The sequence below is a fragment of the Oryzias latipes genome, chromosome 19 (assembly GCF_002234675.1).
Source record: "Oryzias latipes chromosome 19, ASM223467v1".
Classification (NCBI taxonomy): domain Eukaryota; kingdom Metazoa; phylum Chordata; class Actinopteri; order Beloniformes; family Adrianichthyidae; genus Oryzias; species Oryzias latipes.
In genome coordinates, this window is record NC_019877.2 from 20,005,631 (window position 1) to 20,025,610 (window position 19,980).

At 42.2% G+C, this 19,980-nt stretch overlaps 1 protein-coding gene across 8 annotated transcripts in view; it reads right to left on the reverse strand.

The window, feature by feature from the left end:
* Nucleotides 1–11,175: 11,175 nt before the first annotated feature.
* The window catches only part of LOC101167247 (caskin-2), a 76,939-nt gene continuing 68,134 nt past the window's right edge, over nucleotides 11,176–19,980 (reverse strand). For all 8 annotated transcript variants that reach the window (XM_023949354.1, XM_023949355.1, XM_023949358.1 and 5 more), the window contains 5 exons: nucleotides 19,528–19,629; nucleotides 19,306–19,444; nucleotides 15,653–17,746; nucleotides 15,222–15,459; nucleotides 11,176–13,222 (listed from right to left, as the gene is read on the reverse strand). In XM_023949354.1, the coding sequence (XP_023805122.1) occupies nucleotides 13,129–13,222; nucleotides 15,222–15,459; nucleotides 15,653–17,746; nucleotides 19,306–19,444; nucleotides 19,528–19,629 (2,667 nt within the window). In that variant the 3' untranslated portion in view covers nucleotides 11,176–13,128. The remainder of the gene's footprint in view (nucleotides 13,223–15,221; nucleotides 15,460–15,652; nucleotides 17,747–19,305; nucleotides 19,445–19,527; nucleotides 19,630–19,980) is intronic.

Consider the following 19,980-nt stretch of genomic DNA (forward strand, 5'->3'; position numbering starts at 1 on the left):
AAATAATTGTAAAAAACAGTTCAACCTCAAGTTCAATGTTTATTTAACAAAAAATATTTAGTTACAAAGCTTAAATGTTTAGTTTGGAAAATATCTAAATATTTGTTTTGCAACTTAAAGTTTAATTTAATAAAATAAAATATTTAGTTTATCAACTAAACATTTAGTTTCTAAACTAAATAAATACTTTAAAAATAAAATTTCAACCTTAAATTAAATATTTAGCTTGCTAACTAAATATTTAGTTTATAAACGTAACATTTATAAATACACAAATTCAAAGGTGAAAATATGCATTTGAAAAATGAAACCTGTTTTTTTCTCCTAAAACAGGATAGATAACCAAAACTACTGCTGTTAATATTTAATATTGTCACTTTACAAACGTCACCCCATATACCCTCGCTGAAAGAAAATTCATAAATCAGCTATTTTCATTTTTTGAATCTTCATTTTCTGTAAAATATTTGCAGCTGGTTTAAACTTAGACTTTGTGATGAAGACTTTCCTTTCATCGTCAAAGTCGATGCTAACAACCAGACGCTAACTTCAGCCGCGTCCGACTTTTACTGATGGATGAACAAAGCAAAATAAAATGACAACCGCCAATAAACTGGAATTTTCCAAATGATGCTGCACGGTGGTGTGGTGGTTGGCGCCCCTGCCTCACAGAAAGAAGGCCCCCCCATTCAGATCCCGGCGGGGGGACCTGAATCAGAACATCAATGGGGGACTTTTCTGTGTGGAGCATGCATGTTCTCCCCGTGCACGCGTGGGTTTTCTCCAGGGACTCCCGCTCCCTCCACCGTTCAAAATCATGCTTCATTGGTTATTTGGTTACTCTAAATTCTCCCTAGGTGTGAATGTGATGGTGATTTGTGATTAAAGTAGTAGAATGAAGTTGGTGTTTTAAAGAAAATGAATCATTCAATCACATCACCTACCATGATAAAAAAAAAGACCATGTTACAGAAAACTACAGAATGAGTAGTCTGATTCAGCCTCCTGTCACCACCAAATTAGTCATAGACGTCTCTAATATGTGTGGAGAAATGTCAGTAAATGCCAAGAATGCCATCTCGTGTTGGAATCACAGACAAACTTTAAAGTAAAGCGCTTAACACTTCCAAAAAAGAAGACCGTCTGGATCACTGAGAGATAAAAATGTCACCGTCTCACAGTCGTGCTTCAAGAAAATGAGACGTGCTGCAAGGAAAGCTGGATTCCTGCAGAATTTCAGAGCAGACTAATAGTTTTTGAGAAATTTCATCCGAGCGGAAGCGACAGACTGATGCCCCAGCTGACAGTTCGGATCCTAAAGAAGATAAAGCGCCGCACACGTATGCTGCACGAGAAGGCACATATGCTACCTCCTGAGGACAAGGCTCAATTGGTGGGGAATTGATTATGTCTTGTCAGCAGTTCTGCTGGCTCTGCAGGCCTGTATTTATCATGTGTTCCTGAGGACCTGGCAGAGCTGTAGCAGGTGTGAAGGTCACCAGGAGAGTCATATTTTAATCAAAGACCAGAGAGCTAAAAATAACCCTCTCCCCCAGCAGGCACACCACCGACAGACCCGGTGATATGAAAAGGCTCTGTAGTGTCCGCCATTTAATTATCACGCATCCACAATAGGGTTGTTATTACGCACAAATGTCAGCTGGTCAGGGTTTCTCCAAGATGGTGGGGAAGAGTGTGTCGCAATGCACCTGGAATTTGAACTCGGGCCAAAGGCGACAGCTGGAATCACGTGCGACCAACAGAAAGACAGTGTGGGCGGAAAAAAAAAAAACATGCTGATGTTGGTGATGATGATGATGATGAGAGTGGCTTTGCTTTGTCTTCATCATCAAAAAGTGCCTGCTGTGATATTTAACACATCTGAAAAACTCGGCAAATCTAACTTAAAAGGGGTTCATGTGTGAGTGTGTGTTCATGATTGCCCTGCGACAGACTGGCAACCCGTCCATGGTGTACCCCGCCTTCCACAACCCCATGATTCCAAAAGGGATACAGCGGGTTAAGAAAAGGGAGGACATTTAAAATGTGCCAGATTTAATTACTAAAAACATCAGCATTTTATTTTTCTCCAACAGTATACGGTATATTTATTTGCATTTTTTTAGCTTCAGAATAAGCTTAACCTTTAAAATAGTATATTGTAGCTAAACCTAGATTTAATCAAATCCAAGCTTTATTAATTTGATAGATTATGAATTTTAAACAGAACAAAAATAGGACCATAGCTGCCCTTAAGCTTTACAGGCATGACATTTGTAATGTCAAGAGCATTACACAGATTTAAAAGCCGGTTAAGACTTCCACGCTCCATCCTGGAAGCTGGATAGAGTTGAGAGGCTGCACATCACATCACTCATTAGTGGTCATTTAGCAAAGAGTGAAGAGTGAATAAGTTTATGGACATATTCAGAAACTCAATCCATTTAGTCGTGCTGCTTTGAGCCAGAGTGCAGAAAAAAAGAGTTTAAAAAAACTATGCATTCTCACTTCTTTGATGGTAAATAAAGGGGAAACAGCAGCTAAGGTCTGCTAATCTATGACATCTGGCATCCAGTCATGTCTCTCACAGTTAAAGGAGACATTTCCGCAGCTTTTTTTTGCTCTGTCAGTGCAGGTCCCATCAGGGCTTAGTGGTAAATGTTCAGGTCAGGGATTTCAACCAACAACCCTCAGGGTTTTCACATTTAGCAGGGGTTTTCAAGACTGTATGAGCTCTGATCAGCGTTCCAGGAGATTAGTTTAGATAGTGGCTGCACGGTGGCACAGTGGTTAGCACTTTTGTCTCACAGTGAGAAGAAGGCCCCAGGTTCAAGTCCCAGCTGGGGGACCTGAAACAGAGCACCAGTTTGTATGCTCTCCTGTGCAACCGTGGGTTTCTCCGAGCACTCCGGCTTCTTCCGCCGTCCAAAAACATGCTTCATGGGTTCATTGGTTAATCTAAATAGTCATTGGTGTTTGATTGTGGCCCTGCGACAGACTGGTGACCTGCACAGGATGCACCCTGCTTTTGCCCATGAGTGGCCGGGATGGGCTCCGGTGACCCAGAAAAGGACAAAATGAGTTTAGAAGGTGTCAAATTTCCAAGGTTGGGATCAATAAAGCATTTTTATTTTATCTTATCTATTATAACAAAAAAAAAACATGTCTGCACTGGTTTATAAAGCTCTATGTAAACAAACCTCAGAAATCATGATGTAGTCGAAATTAACTCATTCCAGGTGTTAAGCACGGAAGCGGAAGCGTGATGGTTTGTTGTTTTCTATCTATATAAAACCTTACCTGAGTTCATGGCAATCTTTGCCGTAGAGAATTCTTGAGTCCAGTTTGGCCACCCGTCTGACAGATGAAGCTCTGTGGAAATTGGGTCATACAACAGTTGATGATTCAAAACACAGCAGCTAATCTGCTACAGTACTGAGGTGCTTCAGGGGCCCCGACACCTTATAGAACTGTGCATACAGGAATTCTCATAAACCTCAATGTACTCAAGCAACCAGAAGCAAAGACAAACATGGGCTGGATTTCCTTTAGGAAACACGATTAATAAATCCATGATTCGCATGTTTTGTAATCCTTTGGAAAAAAGATGATCTATTCTTTCATTTGAGTACAGCTTATTTTCAGAAGTGACCTGACATCCACAGTGGTCAGTAGAACTCGCTTTTTTCACCTACGTTGGGATCAAAGGTGCTGATAATAAAGCGCTCCACCTCCTTTGAGCTGATGGCACGTAACACTAATCTCACAAGACATCCGATGCTGATATGATTTTCTCTGGAGTGCTGTGACTGTGACAGAAGTCCTGTTCAGCAGAAAACCTTCTCTCAAGCTCTCCTCCGCCCCCTGCTGGTGGGTTTACACAAAGAATCACAGACAGATTGTGGGATTTATTTTTGACTGATATTTTCATTTTTTAATGAATCTAATGTACGTTTGGGTGCAAAATGAGGCTTCCTGTTTGTCTAAGGGACCTTTTTTATAAAAAGACTGTGTAGTCCCACTATTATCCACTATGTAGAAGTTTAATGTGTTTATTTTCTGCAAGACCTTGTCACCTTCAAGGTTTCCACAACAGTTACTGAGTCATTACAAGAAAATGGGAAAATGTGTGACCCTCTCTTACTTCAAGCTGTATTTAATATAATTGGTCATCAAGCTATATTCTCTTGTGCTATCCTATGGGGTCCAGATTGCCCGATCCTTACATTGACGTGTTCTCCCTACCATGACAAAGGTGGATAAAGTTGAAGAGGATTTCATGTAATCCATGGACACCAGTGAAGATCACAAATCATTGAAGAAAAAAGGTTCAGCGCACTGTCTAGTGCTTTTTTATGTTTTAATATTAATATTAAGTTGTTAATTAAAATAATTGTAGTTTTGTCCCTGAGTAATGCCTCAACCCTGTAACACACAACGATTCCCATCCCTTATATAAAAGCGGTATGATCCATGATTGCATCCACACCAGGAAGTGACAACAGTGAAGTCTTTTGGACCCTGGAGCCCCAGAAGAAGCAGGGATGTTCCAGCCTTTTTGGTATTTTTTGTAATTTATTTGGTGAAGTTGATATGGTCGAGTGCAGCGACTCAACACCATGACATGAAGAAATTATGGAAAGTTACTACTTGCTAAAAAAGTTTTTTGTTATTTAAATAAAAAAATTAATTCTGAACTTTATGGATGATATGTGCCCTCAGTTTCAGGATCTTCTGCAGTTCTGCGATGATCTGAATTCGATACCATCCATCAGATGCATATGGGAACCAGATCTGTCATAGATCAGATGAGATGGCAGAAATAACAAAGAAAAATGTTATATTCATGAGGCCATTTCACCACAGCAGCACTAGATCTGGAATTATTATCCCAAACTTTTTCAGAGAATAAAACTACTTCTCCTATCATTTTTACCACAGCGTTGCTTCCTATATCCTTTAATGAAAATTGTATTGATTCAGTGCTATTTTATTTTTTGTTACTTGACATTCAAGATGTGCCAATGCTTTTACATAATGTAAAAATGATTAAGAAAAAATTTAAATCTACAAAAAATTTGTGGGCTGCACTGTGGCTCAGTGGTTAGCACTGAGGTACCTACCTTCAAATCAAATCAAATTCATCTTTATTTATCACATAGAACATAACACAAAGTGCCTAACACCTGAACAAACACAGAAAACAAGCATAACAATATAAAAATAAAATTCAGTCCACATTCACGTCCCCACCCCCTTAAATAATGGAGATAAACATTTGGGAAAGAGGCTGAGCTTGGAAAAGGTTTGTTGGTGTAATTGCTGATAGTTGGGAGCTTCCTCTCTGTGAAAAACTGCAGAGACGTCCTGAAGCAGCATCACAGGCGGGGACCCAGCGGCACCACAGCAAGGCGGCGAAGCAGGTTCCCATCTAGAGCTGCAGTGGCTGAACCAATGTTTTCAATTTTTGATATTTCATTTTGTTTCCTGGAAAATGACTTTTGTTTTCTTACATTTTTTTTTTGTTTTTTTCACATTTTGGTTCTTGAAATTTGTTTTGTTTTCTAAAATGTAATGCCGCTTTTTAATATGTTTTTTTTTTTTAATTCTCTTTGTAATCTTTAAAATGTTTTGTGTCTACTGATTTGTTGATGTGATTTGCACCTCAGGGTCACCGTACCCAACATATCATGATGTATATAATGCACAAAAACTAAATACAAATATTGAATTTTTTAGCAATTTCTTGATGCAATGGGGTTTACAGGGTTAAAAACATCTTGACTTTGTTTTATTATTTATGACTGAATATACTACTAAACGTTTTTTTAAAATATAATATTAAAACAACATCTGTGACTCTAGATTCCTGGAAAAATCTGAATGTATGTAAAGCATACAGAGACAAACAGCTGGCCGTGTCTCTTCTTCTCTCATATGCAGTGAACCGTGAGGGAAAATTTATCCGCTAAATCTGTCTCCATAGCATTTTGTCACATTATGTTTTTGTCAACTTTTCCACTTCAGCCAAGCATGAATCGTTTCCTGGAGTTTCTGTCCAGCTGTTCGGATCCAGACGAAGGAAGAGGCTGTCAGCTCACTTCATCCTCTTCAGGCTGTCTTCACTATAAACCTCACTTATACTGAAGTTGTTTACATTCACTCTTATTGGTTAAATGAAGCGGTAGGATCGGAAAACTTCCCTCTGCGTGTTTTTTGCGAGTGCTCAGACCCGTCTGGAGCTGTGACAGTTGTTCAGACATATGCTCGCCTACTGATCCCCGAGTCTCAGAGGAAACCTTCTGGCATGAGAGGAGAAGCATGAACGCCAGCCTTTCATGAGCTAGTCTCCATCAAACCCGTGATGGGACTCCTCAGAGGCATGGAGCCAGCAGGCCTGCATGTGGACTTTTACTGGGAATGTAGGAAACAGAAGAAACCAGATTCTTGAACAGATAAATAAAATAAAAATAAAAAACTCAGCCTTCATCTTTTGAATCCAAAATGTCTGATCCTCAGCAGATTTCACAAGCTCTTCTCTCAGAAGATAACTGATTAAACCTGGTAAGTGATGGCAGTGCTGGTTTTCTAGAAAACCAGCAGGTCGCCGGTCCTCGAGGCCCGGAGTTTGAGACCTCTGTCACATTTTAGTCAGCTTTATAAATTAAGTTTCCTTTAACTTGCTGAACTTCTGCTGCATTCAGGTTCTCCACATCACGTCACTGGCAGCCAAATGTACATGATAACTCTGGTTTTCATCCACCCACCCAATTTCTTAACCTGCTATATGCCTTTTGGGGTATTACGATGCTGGAGCCTGTCCCAGCTACTGTTGTGCAAAGCAACGTTTATCTGTCTACATTGTAGATGTTTTGCCGGCCTCCTCCACCACGTTCTCCACCTGGACCAACACTATATCATGGACTGGCCCTCAACCACCATCAGGGTCTAGGCTCTGGGTTTTATCCATCTATGGTCCGAGCATATCCCACCAGAATTAAGACATCATCTGCCCAAAGCGCAACCGCCTAAAGACTATTTCAGGAACATTTTTATATCACACAAAAATCTTTATTATTTACATTCCTTAAATCCCTAATCAAACTTTAGATGTATAGCACTTTTCCATTTGACGTAACTCAAAGTGCCAAACTTAAAAAAACATTTTCCACATTTAAAAAATAAAAGCAAGACATAAAAAGTAAACATCACACTATGCCCTCCTACAATGCCCTCCACCTGCGTGTGTATGTGTTTGGGGGGGGGTGTAATTATAGAGCGTCTTCTTAAGTGTGCAATCATCCATGGCCTAATTGTTTTTCTATTCTAGACATGTATCTTTCTAAATCTGCAGTTTCTTTTTAATAATCAAATATATAAATATATATATTATAGAATCAAATTTTATTTGTATAGCACTTTTCCAACTGAAGCAACTCAAAGTGCTGAACATAAGAAGAGACACATTTTCCAAATTTAAAAATCAATGGCAAGACAAAAAATAAATTACAATACAAAAAAAAGTAGGTAACACTTTGCTGATGCTCAATTTGCAGAACTGACAACTTTGGAAAGCAGTGTTTTTTTCTTTTTCAAATTAGTTAAGTCTTTAAGAGTTGTTGATATCTTTAAGAGTTGTTGATATGTTCATCACTTAGTAAATTCGATTATTTTTGCCTTTTGCTCTAGATTTTTGTGGACTGAATCCCTACCATGATTCAGTTGACTAAAATTAAACTAAAACTGATAGAATAAAAGACAATGACAAAAACAACATTATAATTTTCTGTCTGTGGGGTTTTTTTTGTCTTTCTGATTTCTGGTTTAAAAATGTTTTTGAAGCGCTTCCACAGTGAGAGCTTTTTTGGTTTGGTCTGTTCAGACGGCAAAGCTTCTGTTTCTTCCCTGTCCTGATGTCCTGACTCAATTGCTAGAACGGTGTCTGATGGTGATGCTGGGTTGACTTCTTCCTCAGAAAGCTCTTCAGAAATGTTGAAGTCTTGAGCTTCACCAGTTTCCAGAAAGTCTATGAGGGCGGTATCCGTTTCATCAGCCTCCACCTGTTCTGAGACCACATGGAGTTCTGGTGCTGCATTTTGTGGCTCTTCATTTTCAGTCTGAGGGGCTATGATGGCCTCAGTTCTCTCATTCTCCGTCTGTTCCAAGACCACTTCTGATTTGGAGAGATCGTTTTGTGGCCATCCATTTAAATCCTGAAGTGCTAAGAACACGCCAGTTTCCTCAGCCTCCACCTGGTCATTTACTACGTTTAGTTCTGACACTTTGTTTTGTGTTTCAACTTGTGAAACAAGTCGAGAAGGATCCTCCACCTGAGATATTGTTCCTAAGAGCATGCCTGTGCCGGTGGTTGAGGGTACCTTGAATTCTGTGCTCCTCAATGGGATTTGGATCTCTTCCATCTGCTGTTTAAGATTTTTTGCTGCATCCTCTTCAATTTGTAGTTTTTGTGCCAGTTCCCGATTGTAAAGAATTTTTTCCTGCAGCTCTTTCTTCAGCAGTGCCAATTTGTTCAATGCCCGGATTTGATCCTCTTTCTCTCTCTCTGCACATTCTGGCTACTTTGCTTCAGCAGCTTCATTCAGTTCGTTCAGCTCATCTGTAAGAGTGACAACTTTACGTTCACACTGGATCCTAAACTTGACCTCTTTCTCCAGCTTTGTGTTTTTGACAGTGAGCTTATGAAGCTTATCCCCACGATCACTCCTTGCCTCACGTTTTTTCTCCTTCAATTCAGAAAGATGTGCGTCTTTCTCCATCAGCTGATTTTTCAAGTCGGATATCTCTTGTTTTATGTCCTGAATATTCTCGTTTGATGCAGGGTTTAAGAGTTGACTGTAGTCCTTCTTTTCCAGGGAAGGTGCTGGTGGATCTTGGGGATTTGTTTCCTGGGGTGAAGATGCTGGTTTGGGGGGGACATTTTCGTTTTTGGGTCCCCAATTAAGAATCCAATGAAAGAGAACGTAAAATCCCATCACATGAATTAAAAGTCTACAAAACCCTCAGCCTGCGATGCACCTTGGGGGAAGGAGCTACTTGGCAGTGGTCCCCCTCCCATGGTTGCTGTATGGAATAGGCCCCTCCCTCTCAGTTTTATTTACACCTTAGACATGTAGGGCCCTTGGTAGGGGGGGGGGGGGTGCCTGGACATCACTGTGAGTAATCAGGAGATGTCCCCTCAGTGCCCTACCTGCCAATTTTAACTGCACCCCCGTAGTACACACACCCTTTACCCCTCAAAATATACCTTCCAACATAAACACACACACATACACACCCTCACAAACACACACATGCGCATTTCACAAGGAGTGGGACCTAGGACCATCTGTCCCATACCCCATCCCTGGTAGGAGGCATTGGGCCCTTGACAACGGCGGCCGTGTTCCCTGGGTGCTGGCTCCCTGGGCCCGGCAACCCTCTCTCCACGCAGGGAGAGGGATCCCTGAGCTTTTCGGGCAAGACCAAGAGCCGGGGATCACATCACACCTGAGCCGGGGGGTGTCCGTGTCCCTGTGGTGTGGGTTGTGGTCCTTGCCCCTGAGTGCTGGCCCTCGCCAAATTTCCAACTGTGGCCGTGCCTGGTCATGTTTACAATACTTCTTGTGGACCCCCTCTCTCCTGGGTGCCCTCTTCCTAGGCGGGGGCGTCTGGCCCCTGCCCTGCTCCTTCCTGGACCAACCGTGGGCCTGGTGGGTGGCTGCCTGCTAATTCATATATCATTCATGTGAGAAGTCATTCATAAACATGGATGTGAGCAATACTTGGATTTACAGCAGATCCCGTCACATTGCTGATATTAAACAGGATAACTGGTTTAAAGCCATAATCAAATATATTTTGCCATTGCATCATTGATGTTTCTGTTGACCATAGCGAGGTGATCGCTTCTCCGGGCAGCTGGCTGGCTGGCAGACAGAGGGCCACTGTGATTTGGGGAAGCAGCCAGCTCGGGAATCCTAAATCTTATGAAATTTTTCTTATTTTCATGGAGGCAAATATAAATAGATCCCCTAGTTTGATTCTTGCTCTTATTTTTCCCTCTTGAATTAAGGTGGGTCACAGAAACATAGAAGTAGCGGCGGAAATCAGCTTTTGCTGCAGGACGCAGAGCGTTCCAGGATGTGAATGAACCCAGACATGGAGACGTGATTACCGATGCTTTTGTAGAGCTTTTTAAAATAAATAAATCCCATCTCTAAATCCGACCTCTGCATTGTCATGAAAATTAAACACAGACAGAAATGTGAAGGTATCTGCTGTAAATCCAAGTATTGCTCCCATCCGCGTTTATGAATGATTTATCACGTGAATTATTATTTCGTGGGAAGGAATAAAAACATTTTTTTAATCCATGTCAGGTCACGGGCTCCGTAAGTAGAGACATGTCTGACAGCTTTTTCAAATGATTCTGAAGTCTCGAGGCATGTGTCATCCTCAAAAAGATTTTTTTTCAAACAAGACAAAAAATGAGTTTACACCAGTGAAAGTTCATAATCATCATTGATAAACCCTTTGCCACTTAGAATCGTGTTTTCTGATCGTAAATCACATTGACCTCCATCAGGAGAGCAGCTTTATATTCCATTTCTACGGTGGCCCTTTAGTACAAATCATATCAATAAATCATTCAACATTTTAAAGATCAAAAAGACAATTAAAAAAGCAAAAATAAATTAGAAATCCAAACCAAATTCCAGAAGCTTAAACACAATTCCAAAAAAGTGAACAAAAATAGAGATGAAATGTTTTGGAAAGGAAAATTTCTTTCCAGAAATCCAGAAATAGTATTTTAAAACCACACTGGGTGGGTGTCTGTTGGCATTCTGGGTACACGTCTAGCGTAAAGATCTATAACCATATTAATCAGAGGGATACACACTTCTGGATGGGCCATCACAGGTAAGAACCTGTCTGCAATATCCGCACTCAGAAATCAAGGCTAAGCGCCATGAGCTCCTGAGAGCGCAAAAAAACAGATGTATGAAAGCCACATTGGTTATGTCAGGCGGTTTAAAGGGAAAAAATATCAAATACGCAGCAGTAATGACAACTATGAGACCACTGCTGTATGTCAGAGGCCAATGAGACAAAAGAGAAAAAATATGTTCACATTTAAAATGCCACAAAAATATAATAAAAACAAAACCCCGCTCATAAAAGTATATCCTTTATGATTTTACGAACTTTCATGGCAAATGTTGAAATAATCACTTTTAAACAAACAAATGTTTCCCGAACTCGAATAAATAAAGAATAAAAAATAAATAAAAACTCGACAGTTGTGCATCACTTCTCCTAAAAGCAAAAGGAGGGTTTTCGTGCTCAGACATGGACAAACCATTCGTAGTCTGCTCTAAATGAAAAAAAACCTACAATACACACTGAAATAAATAGAAGTATCATAATTATAAAAATAATTTAGCCTTAAATCAAGCACTGATCAAATCCTGCTTTGGTATTGTTCAGCATACAAATTTTAGAAAAAAAAAGGACAAAAGGACAGCAGTGGTTTTAAAATCTGTACTGTTCGCCATCCTTTTAGTCATTTCTAGAAAGTAGTTTTCTGACACATCTCCATACCAAAGTTTGATTTGATTTGATTATTTTGCACAATTAATTAAAAGGGAAAAAATTATAGAAAAAAGAAAATTGAGTACATTTCAGGGAGGGGCAAAAAAATCCCATAGAGTTTATTAAAGCCTCTGCCTAACACATTCACACAAAGATTCAAGATACTTTTTCTTTTATTTAAAAAAACATTAAACCATGTGAATGTAAATGTATTTTATATAGCTCCTTTTGCTGAACTGCTTTGGATGGAGCAGCTCCTTTTGCCAAAGGTGAAGCTCAAACGTTCCCCCTCATCCTCATCATCTCTCATGATGTCATGCTGTTTTTGGATCTGTTTTACACACAAGGAGGTTAATAATATCAATATCACAAACAAAAATGTTCCATTTTATTTAAATATCTGCTCTATTCCTTAAAACTTGTTGGTGTTTTGAGCTGAACTTTTTCATCTTTGAAGAAAAAACACTAGAATTTAAAAGAAAAACTTGATTTTTTTTTTTTTAAGGGGACTACATTTTAAAAAAAAAGTGTTAAAAGAAGATGAAAATTTGCACTACCTACATTCTGCAGTGTTTTCTTTTTATCAAGAAGGCTTTTGTTCAAATCAGACCCAAAAACCAAAAATATATAATTCTTCTTGTATTCTGGAAATAATGAAACCTAAACTGCAATACAAACGTTCCTTTTAATGATACTTCTGAAAGACATGCGTGTGGCATAAATTAACCATGACAAACATGAAATCGGGACACAAAGCTGCAGTGCAAAACAGTGTTTTGGTTCAAACCCGTCTGAAGAGTCCGTTCTCAAAGGAGGTTCTTCTGTGGTCTCCATGAAACAGGACGCTCTCCCAGAGGAGACGCTTCCCAACCCAGAGCGAAAAAGTGCAACAGGAGCAAAAACAAACCCAGCTTTTGGGAAGCACAGAAACACAAAAGACAGACAGACGTGTTGTCAGACACCTGGAGTCCATCTCAGGGTCCCAAATGAACAACTTTTTTTAGTCCTCGTTCCCTTTAAATCACCTGAGATTTGGCTTAGCAAATATAAACGTAGAGATGCCGCTTCGTCTTCAATTCTGAGGGAAACACAGTGAAAAAAAGTCTTTGGGTTTCATAAAATATTTGTCTTTAAAAAATCTGTTATAAGCAAAAAATAAATATTCTACACAGTGAGTTCAGTAGTTAAAAAATGCTCTAATAGACACCTCAGTAATAATAATCATGGTGGTGATGTGGTCTGGAATCAGTGTGGAGAACACACTTTTATAAAAACTGCTGCGTCAGATTCATCAATGCTGCTTTACAAACTAATAGCAAAACATGTACGGACAGAAAAATGCTTCTGTACAGGTCCTCACTCTGCTCTGTTCAAACAACAAAGTAGATGTATTGTCAGTCTGCTCATAGCTCTACACAAACACACACACGTAACACAACTGTTCCCTTTAACGCAGCAGGAGTTCATCCAGATGCAGTCCCAGCATCTGGAGCGCTCACGTTCCTAAAATCCACACTCTGAGGAGACGACGTCCTGTCACTCCAGCATGGCGTCCAGCTGGTCGGCCAAGTCGTCAAACATGCTCCCGATGTCGTCCAGAATGTTCCCTGCAGCCTTTACTGAGCCGGGGCTAAAGGAAAAGAAAACTGAGGTCAACTCTGACCCTCAACACACAAAGAGAGCAGACGATCGTGGAAACTGAGATTTGCTGCATCTGAATGTGTCAGGAGCCACATGAAGGGGGGGGGGGTCTCAGGCTCTGCACAGATGTTGTGACGTCCATGCATAGCCCAATGCACACACAGGCATACATTTCTGCTAGACTGTTTCTGTGCAGGCTTCTCAAGCTGTTTTTCTTTCAGATCTGCTGCATTAAAGCGCTCCTACAAAGCCTTAGCTGTCGCCGGCCACATCTAAATGATACACGCTCTTTGACATGGCGTACCTCATGAACTGTTTTTGTGATCAATGTGAATCAGCTGATTCTGACGCAGAGAAAGGCGGCTTTTCATATCGGCCTTCTGCTCGACAGAATCCTTCTGCTGGAATGCTGTTAATTAGATCAACGGTTAAAGAGTTACGGGAATTCAAAGACCTAAGGCGCAGGTGTTAAAAGGTTCAATAAATCATTTTACATCTGAGCTTTAGCTCCAGTGTTGACATTATTTTTGACTTCCACATATCTTCCAATAGTGACCGGTCTCTACCACCCCCCACCCCACAAACGTATCAGAGAATGGCGCAAGCAGATGAGTGATATTATCAAAACGCCTGCGGGAAAAGGAGCAACAAGCAAACGGTGGCGAGCGACAAGTTAAAAGAACTGGTTTGTACTGGATTATTGAGCAAAGACGGAAACGTGTCTATAGGAAAATGATCCACTTGAAAGTGAAAAAGATTTTTGATACAGAGATTGATGCTTCAAAGAGAAAAGAAACGTTTACAGCCAGAGTTAATCAGAACATAATACAATGTTCTCATCATTTCAATGAATCCTGAAACATTCATCTGGTTGTTTTCTGTATTTTGTGACTATATTTAACCGCACAGGGAATTAGCCGTCAGCGTTCTGTCTGTGATGGAATAAACACCGGTTTCCAATAGATGTCCATCTCTAATAAACGCTGGACTGGCTGCCAAATGTTTGGAATAAACACCGGGGCTCCTACTGGAAGATGTACGGTGTTCTTCAACTGTTTACGCCCAGTATATTCTGTTGCAGGGAAAAGCAGTTTTGTGTCGTTTTGCAACACTTTAGGTTAGTAAAGTGTTGCATATAGTTGCAAAGCCAACATGCAAAGCCAGGTTTATACAGCTTCAATTCACGCTGATCGCGTAAACGGCCAAAGATGTCTGGTAGGTCAAAGAGCACATGTTAGTAAGGCGTCGCCGCTGACATGTCCTTTAAAGCAGAAATGGCCAAAGTCCAGCATGTGGGCCAAATGTGGTTCGCCCTGCGGTTACATTTCTACCGGGTCCCAGGCTCCTGTCATCGGATCAATCATATACGGCCCCCAGCTTTTTCTAAGGAAAACAACTTCTTGTTTGTGATTGGCTGCATTGTGTTAGAAGCCGTTGTAAACGTGTGGCTAACTGTCCTTCGCAGCCCAGAAAACCACACTGGTTCTCACTTCTGAATGAGAAAACTAATGGTGTTACTTTCGCATTCACATGATTTAAATGTAGACGTTTAGGGTGTGCATTTCATTGTGAATAACATTCAGATTTAATGTTGATAACGTTTTATTTTCCAAACAGACTTTTTCTTTAATTTATTTCTGGTCCTGAAATATGAAATTCCTAGTAATTTGGGTAAAAATGTATTTACATTTAATTTTGTTCGTTACGAACAAAATTAAAATCTATCCCATTTCAATAAATATTTTTATTAAATAGTTAATTTGCATTTAAAATGATTAAATATTATAATACAGGCCAGTTGGCTGCGCCTCAAACATTTAAAAATCTAGGAAATTCTGTCTTGAAACGTTGCTCTTCAGAAAGCAGCTTAAGAAGCTGCCTGATTTTCTGACTATGTCATCATCCCAGATTAACTATCAGACCCAAGAAGTTGGAAAGGTTTTCTGTGAAAGGATGGAGTGATGGTGATGGATGCAGGAGACCCGTACCCGTCCACACAGCTCCCCTGGGCCAGCTTGTTCTCCACCACTTTGAGAGCAGCCTCCAGTGACGTGCTGGTCTGCTCAAGCCTCTTCTGAGCCAGAACCTCCAGACCGGCCACACCGTCCAGAGCGGCTGCAGCTTTTCCTGCCTGCGCAGACGGCGCCGGCGGCAGAGAGCATGGCGGCAGCGACGGGGACGGTGGAGCCGTTAAAGACAGAGTGTGAGCTGTACTGAGCTTTGGTCCTGAGAACAAAAAAAGGGCCTGTGTGGGTTATTTTATGAATGAACTCACTCAGTTTAAATAATTTTACAGGACATAGATGAAAAGCTATGAGAAGCCCAAACCATGCCCCTCTACCACCATGCTTGGTGCAACATACAGAAACGTCGGTCATGTCTTCAACATTTCAGGCGCTCACTGAATCTTAACGTTTACCTCTTCGTGGCGTCGGTGGCGTGCAGGGCTGAAGCAGCCTCGATGTGGTCTGCGGGCTCTCCGGTTTGGGCGTGACCATCGGCGGGTGTCTGACGGGTTTAGGGCTGGGGAGGTGAATATTCCCCCCATGATGTGAGGACACAGTGTGAATCTGTGCACTGGTGAGTTTTGGAATGGTCATCTGTGGCCCCGCTCGCACTGAGGGGGCAGCATTTTGGGGGCTGGTTGGTCCTGTGTTGGGGCTTTGTCTTAAAGGACTGGAGGGCTTTGAGGACACAGGAGGCTTTGGGCCTTTGCCTATGGAACCAAACCTCAGGAAAACTTTTTCTGGCCGGTGATCCTCTTCTCCGTTGGCGGCCCTGGCCCCATGATGCGTGTAGCTGCAGTTATTTTGGGGGTGGATGTCGTCCCTGGTGCAGGTCTCTGGGGGGGTCGAGGCATCTTTGGGTTTGTGTCGTCTTTTGACCGTGTCAGACTCCTTCAGGTTAAACTCCGGAAGCTCCAGGCTGTTGGGGGTCTGCGCTGCGCCCTCTGATGGGCTGCTGATGTCAGGGGGGGCCTGGCTGGTGGAAGCCATTCTGGGTCGCTGTTTGATGGTGAGGTTGCCCTCCTCAGCGAACGGCAGATGCTCTCCGGACACCTGCCTCTGCGGTGCAGAAGAAGCAGAAGGAGTCCTGGATTCCTTCTGGTTCTTCCTGACCCGTTCCTCCTCAGATGTCACTTCCTGTCTGTCAGCGCCTCCATCATTTCTCCTCAAACTCAGAGCAGGAGGAGGCTGGAAGTGCGGGACGCCGTTGGGGGGGAATCCATGTGAGAAACCAGATGAAACAGGGCTGAAAACAGGTGAGCCAGGCATATGGGGGGGTGGAATATCAATCCTCCTGGAGGGGCTGCTGCCCTCTAACTTGGCGGCGATGCTCCTCACACTGCCGGTGCTCTCCACCTCCCCCACGCTGGTGTTTCTCTGTTGGTGTGAGGGACTGCTGCAGACGGAGCTCATCCTCTTGGGAGGGGGTGGAGGTGGACCTTTGTGTCGAGAGCGCACAGCAAAGGAGTGGCTGCGATTGATGTGGCGCTGGGTTGCGGGGGCGCGCGGCGTTCTGCGGGACAGGGTGGCGTAGGACGGCATGGCACTGGGGGAGGCAGAGGAGCGGGAAAGAGCGGGGTCCTCATCTTCATCGGGCTCTCCGTCGGACAGAGCATAGCGAGTCAGGCTCTGGGTGCGCTTCTTCTGTGACTCCAGCTCTACTGGGGGCTGTGCGGGGGGGGCAGAACCTGCTCCGGGCAGAGGCATAAAAAGTGCTCTCTGGCTGCTGCCGTTTAGTCCTGTCTGAACCTGCTGGACTGCTGGGGCCTTCTTGGTGGGGGAGCGCTGAGGGGATGGCGATGAGGGGGGAGCGGGGGCCAGGCGGTTTGGGGACTGCAGCTGGTTGGTTTTGCTAGGAACAGCCGGGTAGGCAAAGCGGGGCATCTTGCTCGGGGTGAGGGGAGGTGTCGCCGTGGAGAAAGGCAGCTTGTTCGAGACAGCAGACCAACATTGGTGCTCAGGCATCTCAGTGGGCATAAGCCGATTCCCCCCTCCGGGACTTCCTTTTTTTATACGCCCGGCCTCTTCACCCTCACATCTGCCGCTGCCCTCCTCGCACCGGCGGGATGAACCTGACGAATGGTCTTGACAATGTCCAGAGTTTCCAGAATTCCCGGAGCCCCGTGAGCGCTTGCTGATGCTCTCCTGGCTGACTGACATGGCAGCCAAAATTGCAGCAGAGGCCACACCCCTGATGCCAAAAGCCTCAGAGGCCACACCCCCCATCCTGCCCATCATGGCACTCTGCAGCTCAGTGCTCAGCTCGCTGTCCTGGAAGGACAGGAGGGCTCTGGGTGTGCGTGGAGAGGAGCAGCAGTTGTTGGCCGGACCATCCGTCTGCATGTGAGGGTTGTGGGGGTTCGCCACATTGTGTTCGATGGCCACCAGCTCCAGAGGGGCGGAGGGCTTTCGCCTGCCACCTCTGCCTGCAGCGATGTCACTGATGTTACGGGAGCGCTGCAGGTCGCTCAGCCGCTTCACGGCTACCATCAGCTTCTTCTGATGGCCTGAAACACAAAAGAGCTTCAGCGTTACAGGATCAAACTGTTTACACCTGTATGGAGGCCTAGTGGTGACATCAGGTATTACAACTCAGATCAAATCATCAGAGCTTTTTTCAGTGGACTCTTAAAGCACTCCAATCCAGGAAATTACAAAAGAAATGGTCCCCAATGATATAAAATACAATCCACTATAATTTGCTGCAACAATCGTAAAACAATGCACTAACTGATTGTTTGAATTGCTGTAAATGTTTTGAGGGTCACAGGGTAAATGTAGAACATTAATGCAAAGTAGGTGCCAAAACAGAATGCAGTCAGCTCGCCACATTTACTTAAATCTTCTATCTCAAGTTAGATCTTTGTCTTCATTCCATAATTCTGGGTGTATTTTTCTTTTTAAAGTTTGAACTTTGAGAGTTTAAAGAAGTCAGAAAAGTGTGAAAATGTTCACGTCTGTCTGAGAAATTTCCAGCCTCAAAACGTCTAGAATCTTCTCAGATTTCCCCTGTTGCAGGTTATTTTTAGAATGTACCCCCTGTGATGAAGGAGGGAACACTGAATCCTTCTTTTGTGTGGTTGGAAATGTAAACAGAGTTTGAGTTTTAAGAGTTATAATTATTTTCTGTAGGATCATTTTGGTTCTTTTATAGCTGCTTCTGACCACATGGTGGTAGTGTTGCTCAGATAAGGTTAAGTAAAAAAAAAAAGGATCAAGAATTAGATTCTGTTATAGAAAAGAATAGTGTTGGTCGTGTTTTTAACAACCTGTGATGTCTATGAAAAAAGTAACAGTGGAAGGATGTTCTGTCGTTTTTCTCATTAGAGACCTCAGCCATTTCTGTGTATCTTTATCTTCTCTCTTTTAAGTTGTGATGTTTTACAACACACCAACTTTTTGACAGAAATTCTTCCCTTTATAGATATGTTTTAACAGGGATGTCTGGACCTCATAATATACCACCCTGCTTCTTCTCTATCTGCCTCTGCCCCATTTGATACTAATTCACTGAATAAACCGCTTGCAGATTTGCCCCACGCAATTTGCCCCAAAGAACAAGAATTAAGGTAAATTAGGAAATCTATAATCAAAGATTAACAAACCAAGTGAACCTTTTTTACGCTTAAACTGATGATTCATATCTCCTGGTTTTTCAAGTTGGAACCTGACTGAGACGGATTTCAAAGCAGATTGTTGTTTTTAGTTAAGGAACAGATGTCAAACTAGAGACAGAATAGCAACATGTTTATGTTTGACAGCATTTTATGCACATGAACAAGTTTTGCTAAACCTTAAACCAAACAAAAAATCTTAACATGATACGTCCACCCCCGTGTTTCACCATGGAACTGTTCTTATATGTTGCTGTCTGACTATCTTTTTCATTAAAGAACAGAGTTCTTCTTGTCTCAAGTCTTAAGCTGTCCTTGCTATATTCTACAGTGAACCTCAGCCATGATGTCATCGCCTATTACCAACTATTTAAATGTAATCTTTCATGGTCATGTGACATGTGTCACCAAAAATACTGTAGTCTTCACAGAATCCTGATCCAACTTCTCACCCAGTTTAGTGATTCCTATCTCCTGCAGGTCCTCCCAGGTGATGTCCTTGACTATTGCGATGGCGTCATAGCCGTTTTCACACAATCTTTTTTGGTACTGAGGTAGTCCAATCACATTAAGCCACTCCCCCAAGTCCGACTGAAACAGCAAACAGACAGAAGGTTTCAGCTCCCCTAAACTCTGACAAGGAGAGCAGCAGAATGGGATGCAGGACTTTTTACAGGAATGTAATCTGGAAGCCACTCTGGAATGCTCAGTTTGCTGATCTCCATGGAGATCTTCTTCCTGTGGCCCGGCTTGGTCACACCGATGGCTGTGAGATCCTGAGTAACCAGTCAAAAAGAAAAGAAATAAATACATACAGAGATAAAACTTGTATTTCTCAAAATGTAACTAAACTAAAAAAAAATTGATGAGCACAGTTCTCTTTGTGTTGCATTTTAAGAAACACAAAACAACTTAAAACCATTCAGATAGAGATCCAAACCTATACTAACTTCTGTTTATGTGTCTGTGGAGATTCTCAAACGCTTTACTACAAACGAAACTGCAGATGTTGTGATGTCATAAGAGAAAAACCCCAACTTTGTGTTGGGTTTTTTGCAAAATTCTCATTTACAACTGAAGCAGAAAAAGGATCTTTCACAAATTGTGTGTATTCAGAGGATTGTGTG